At 48.8% G+C, this 5,093-nt stretch overlaps 1 protein-coding gene across 1 annotated transcript; it reads left to right on the top strand.

Annotated features, from left to right (window-relative positions):
• Window positions 1-1,282: 1,282 nt before the first annotated feature.
• Window positions 1,283-3,316, top strand: LOC103638214 (GDSL esterase/lipase At5g37690). Its single transcript, XM_020544080.1, has 6 exons — window positions 1,283-1,591; window positions 1,722-1,849; window positions 1,964-2,090; window positions 2,193-2,305; window positions 2,401-2,653; window positions 2,762-3,316. Exons 1-6 carry the CDS (start codon window positions 1,330-1,332, stop codon window positions 3,028-3,030), a joined length of 1,152 nt encoding a protein of 383 aa, XP_020399669.1. The 5' UTR covers window positions 1,283-1,329; the 3' UTR covers window positions 3,031-3,316.
• The last annotated feature ends 1,777 nt before the right edge of the window (window positions 3,317-5,093 follow it).

Here is a 5,093-nt window from a genome sequence, read left to right as displayed (position 1 = left end):
TTGACTTCTAAGAATGTTCGGCCGATGATCTATCTTCAAAGCATTTGAGGTATCCCGTCTGATTTAGACAGATTCGGCGCATCGTTTCTCAGTTTGGCTATTCTCTTTGTTAACGAGGGGTGACACATAAGATAATCAAATTGCTGCTTTTTCGTAGTTTACTATTCTATAACTCTACTATTTATGAATTATATTAGACTTAGTTCATCATAAAATTTAGTGGTGCAAATTCTTTCATTTTTAATTAACGCGATTTTTTAAACCATCTACGTGAAACTAGCGTTTTACTTTTGATTGTCTTGTAATATGTACTCCATATGCTCTGAAATGTAAGATGAAATAATTTTAGGACGTATTACGTGGTAAAACAAACAACACATATACCTCCCCTTGATTACTACACTAGTAATATGCCCGTACATTGCTACGGTTTTTATATATATATGACATAGAATAAATTTTGTTTTAATAAAACATAAAATATATGTTTTTTATTGATTAGGCGGGTGTGAGTGTGGAGCTAACAACTAAGGTTCAAACACTTATACATAATTTTAACTTATTTTTTACATAAACTCTTCTATTATAGTAGTAGAGAAGAGATTATAGGAGTGCAGGTTGATTCTAAAGAAATGTAGGGTTTTTTTAAAAAAAATTGACGTGAGAGGACCGTTGAAACTGATATTTTAATATAGTAAAGACTTGTGTTAGTGATAGATATTAATGGTAGGTATGCATGTGAATATATTGCCTTTTAAAATATTTATTCAACTAGAATGCCATATATTTCGGTATAAAATTTAGACTCCCAACAATTGCTTTGCTTGTATCTGTATTTCAGAATAGAGGTAGTAGACTAGTAGTAGATAGAGAAGTGCTTTTATTTGGGCATTTGCACAAGGGTAGATTACCTGATATGACTTCTCTAGTTCTCTTACTCATTTGAGCTCATTTTCATCGATCGAGCACGCATCATTCGAAATCCTTGCCAAACGACACAGAGTTTCTGGATTCGATCGGTCTATACTTTCGTGTACTGCCCTAGTGACATTCCTAACGATTTCTCAGCTACCTCCCGTTCTGATCTGCTCACAGGCCAACTCCTCACGTTCACCCTGCGCTTAAAATTGCAATCCTTTCCTCACACGGTTAGGTGCTGCGATTCAGTCGCTACACGCAAACGTGAACCTGGCAACCGGAAAGGCCCAAACTTGCAGTGAATGCCCACGACTTGAGGTGCCAGTATAAAACACAGTGCAATGAACACACACAGCCCAGACCATCACCACTCAGGCTGTCAGGCATTCGCCGAAGACACACTTGACAGCAATGGCTGCTGCTCTGGCCGCCATGGTCGTCCTCGCGCTTCGAACAGTCGCCGGCGCAGCCTCGACGCCGGCTGCTGCGGCGGCGACGACGTCCAGGAGTCCGGTCATCTACATTTTCGGGGACTCCATGTCGGACGTGGGAAACAACAACTACCTCCTCCTCTCCCTCGCCAAGTGCAACTACCCCTGGTACGGCATCGATTACAAGAACGGCTACCCCACCGGGAGGTTCACTAATGGCAGGACCATCGGAGACATCATGGGTAAGCAATAAGCTCCAGCAGTCACGAGTACAAGTATCTTTTTGTTTGCCATTGCCAGCACGACTGGTGGCAATCTGTGTTTTTTTAAAAAAAAACATCTATCGACCGGTACTAACATGCCATGCCGCAGCCGCCAAGTTTGGCTCCCCGCCGCCGGTGCCGTTCCTCTCCCTGTACATGACCGACGACGAGGTCCTCGGCGGCGTCAACTTCGCGTCCGGCGGCGCTGGGCTCCTCAACGAGACTGGCATCTACTTTGTAAGCTAAAGATACGAACGTTGCTTTGCGTCATTGAATCTGTCTCTGAAATTCCTCACCTTGCTGAACTGTACATGCATGTCTGTCTGAATCACGACCCCGCAAAACTTGCAGGTCCAGTACCTGTCGTTCGACAGCCAGATATCGTCCTTCGAGCAGATCAAGAACGCGATGATCGCCAAGATCGGCAAGAAGGCCGCCGAGGAGACTATCAATGGCGCGATCTTCCAGATCGGGCTCGGTAAGAACGTAGACTCAGACCTCTCTCCGGCTCGTTCGACGCACGCTAGCAAGCCGCGAAGCATCAATCAGCTTGACACGGCGCGAGCGCTCTGCTTCGCAGGAAGCAACGACTACGTCAACAACTTCCTGCGGCCATTCATGGCGGACGGCATCGTGTACACCCACGACGAGTTCATCGGCCTCCTCATGGACACCATCGACAGGCAGCTGACGGTAAGCTCAACGGCCACGATTGACTCTGCTCTACGCTGGTGATCTCGTGCAGTCGTGCCAAACAAAAGACTGACGAATTTTGCTGCCGCGTGCAGAGACTGTACAAGCTCGGCGCGCGCCACATCTGGTTCAGCGGGCTGGCGCCTCTCGGCTGCATCCCGTCGCAGCGCGTGCTCTCGGACGGCGGCGGCGAGTGCCTGGACGACGTGAACACGTACGCCATCCAGTTCAACGCCGCGGCCAAGGACCTACTCGAGGGGCTGAACGCTAAACTGCCCGGCGCGCGCATGTACCTCTCCGACTGCTACTCCATCGTCATGGAGCTCATCGACCACCCCGAGAAACACGGTAGAAATAAGAAGCACGCACGCTCGCGACGCCATGGCATTAATTCCCTGCTCGATCACAGCAGCAGCAGTAAGTAAGTAACCGCCGTCCACGCGTCCGGGTGTGCAGGGTTCAAGACGTCGCACACGTCGTGCTGCGACGTGGACACGACGGTGGGGGGTCTCTGCCTGCCGACCGCGCAGCTCTGCGCCGACCGCAGGGACTTCGTGTTCTGGGACGCGTACCACACCTCCGACGCCGCCAACCAGGTCATCGCCGACCGCCTCTTCGCCGACATGGTGGGCTCCGGCGCCGTCGTCCCGAGGAACGGCACGTCCCCACCCCGAGTGGTTAGCGCGCCGGCGCCGGCGCACGCCTCGCCTGCACGCATGCCGTGATCACCCGTGCGCGCAACGGCATGGAAGCGCCCTTCTGTGTGGCACTGGCAACGCGGTCCGTGTTCCAGTAGTGCCCACCGTTGCAGACGTGCATTTGCTCCGTGCAGCTAAGGACATGTGCTTGATGAAAATACAGGGAATAGAGCAAGATGAAATCGTAGCGTTGCCATTGTAGACCATTTTCTGTGGCAAAAGAATGAACTGACGTCTCCAATTGTTTTTCTTTGAAAGACCACGCCCACAATTTTTCAAAAATTAAATATCCAAGAATCTGAGTTTTGTACTAGCTAGGTGTTTGTTTGGTGTGTGATATATATCAGCCAAACCAAAATTTGGCAACGCACAAGTTCACAAAAAAGGGCAAAAAAAGGGGGGGGTGATATTTGGATTGTGGCAATGTCAATATATCAGGTTGTGCCGAAAAAGAACGAAATGACGTCCTCAATTATTTTTTTTGAAAGACCACGTCCCCAATTATTTTTCTTTGAAAGACCACGCCCCTTATTTTTCAAATTTAAATAACTATAGGAATTAACAGAAAATGTTGGCTTCTGTCCAATTTGTGTCCTTCCAATCACTCCAATCCTACCGGAGGATAAAAGTTAGCTACTTTAGTTAGATAGAAAAATAGCTCTAACCAATACAGCAGCTTAATAATCCGACCGCAGGTGAGCATGTACAAGTCCAAGAATCCGAGTCTCTTGTACATCTCCGCGACGGATAAATATGTATGTAATTGGATCGGAAATTGATGAATCACTACACCATGACACAATTTTAGCGTCAAACATCTAACGGTAAAAATAGACGTTTTGCGACAGACAGTGTGTCACAAAATATTACCATCACACTATCTGTCGGTATTTATTGTATTGGAGTCAACAAATCTGTCGGCAATAATGTCGAGTTATTGTGACAGTCCATCTGTCGGTAAAACTTATTATGCGTGGCGCACAGTCGAGTACGTATGTTATGTAGGAATCAGGAATCGAACCCGTGACCCTTTGCAAAAAGAGAAGACACAGAACCATTGAACTAGTAATGATTATTCAATCTGCTTTCGGTATTGTTTTTTATAAATATGTACACATTAGTTATTGAAGGGGATACAACACATCGGCCCAGTAAAAAACCTGGCGCCGTACGTGTCCCGTGCGACTCTAGCAACAGGCGGCGGCGCTTGAGAAAATAGAGGGCGGTGCGGGCGAGCAGGCCGGCGGGCGAGCAGATTGCCCCAGCAGCAAACATTTGTGGCCCCAAGCGCTATATTCTTTATGTCCCTGGGCCCACATGTCGGGGCCTAGTACCTTTGTGCATGCCCCCTTCAACTATAAAAGGAGAGGCATGCGACGTTATACACAGGCTCAATCTTTCAGGCTCAATCAGACACTCACAAGTTCATACGAGCTCTCAAGCAGTACATCACACAGTGGAGTAGGGTGTTACGCTCCGGCGGCCCGAACCACTCTAAATCCTTGTGTGTTCTTGTGTTCTCCCCACTTTTTCAACTAACAAGCAAAACACTTAGGCCCCTCCTCATCTTAGGATTTAGGGCGGGTGCACTCCGCCACCCGACCGGAGATTTGCTCTCCGACAGAGTACGTGATAAAAAAAATGTTGGAGAAGTTGGCCACACACGACGTGGAAACTATCCTCACACTCTTCGCTCTGGCCGATAAATGCGCCAGAGCCGCCGAAGGCCATTCATGGCACTCAGCCCCGCAAACCGGAGCTGCCCAGTCGGGTGGCTCGGGCGCCGTCCCCCGGGACGGAGAGAAGAAAAAGAAGGACCACGACTACCAGAAGCCGTGGTCCACCGCTCTAGTGGTCGCAGCCGCGACCGAGGGCCAGGGCGACCGCAACAAACGCCCACGGCCGTAGAGGGGTAACAGTGGCTCATGCCCTGTGCACCTCAACGGTCGCCACAACACCGCAGAGTGTCGCGAGATCATTGACCTCGCTGTAGGAAAAGGGTGACGCCTAAGAGGGGGGGGTGAATTAGGACTTCTAAAACTTTCGCTAAACTAGGCCACAAATAAATCTTTAGAGCAAAACCTATGCAA

Source organism: Zea mays, chromosome 9, assembly GCF_902167145.1.
Source record: "Zea mays cultivar B73 chromosome 9, Zm-B73-REFERENCE-NAM-5.0, whole genome shotgun sequence".
Lineage (NCBI taxonomy): Eukaryota > Viridiplantae > Streptophyta > Magnoliopsida > Poales > Poaceae > Zea > Zea mays.
Note: the sequence above shows the minus strand (reverse complement) of the source record. Positions and strands in the feature narration are given on the sequence as shown.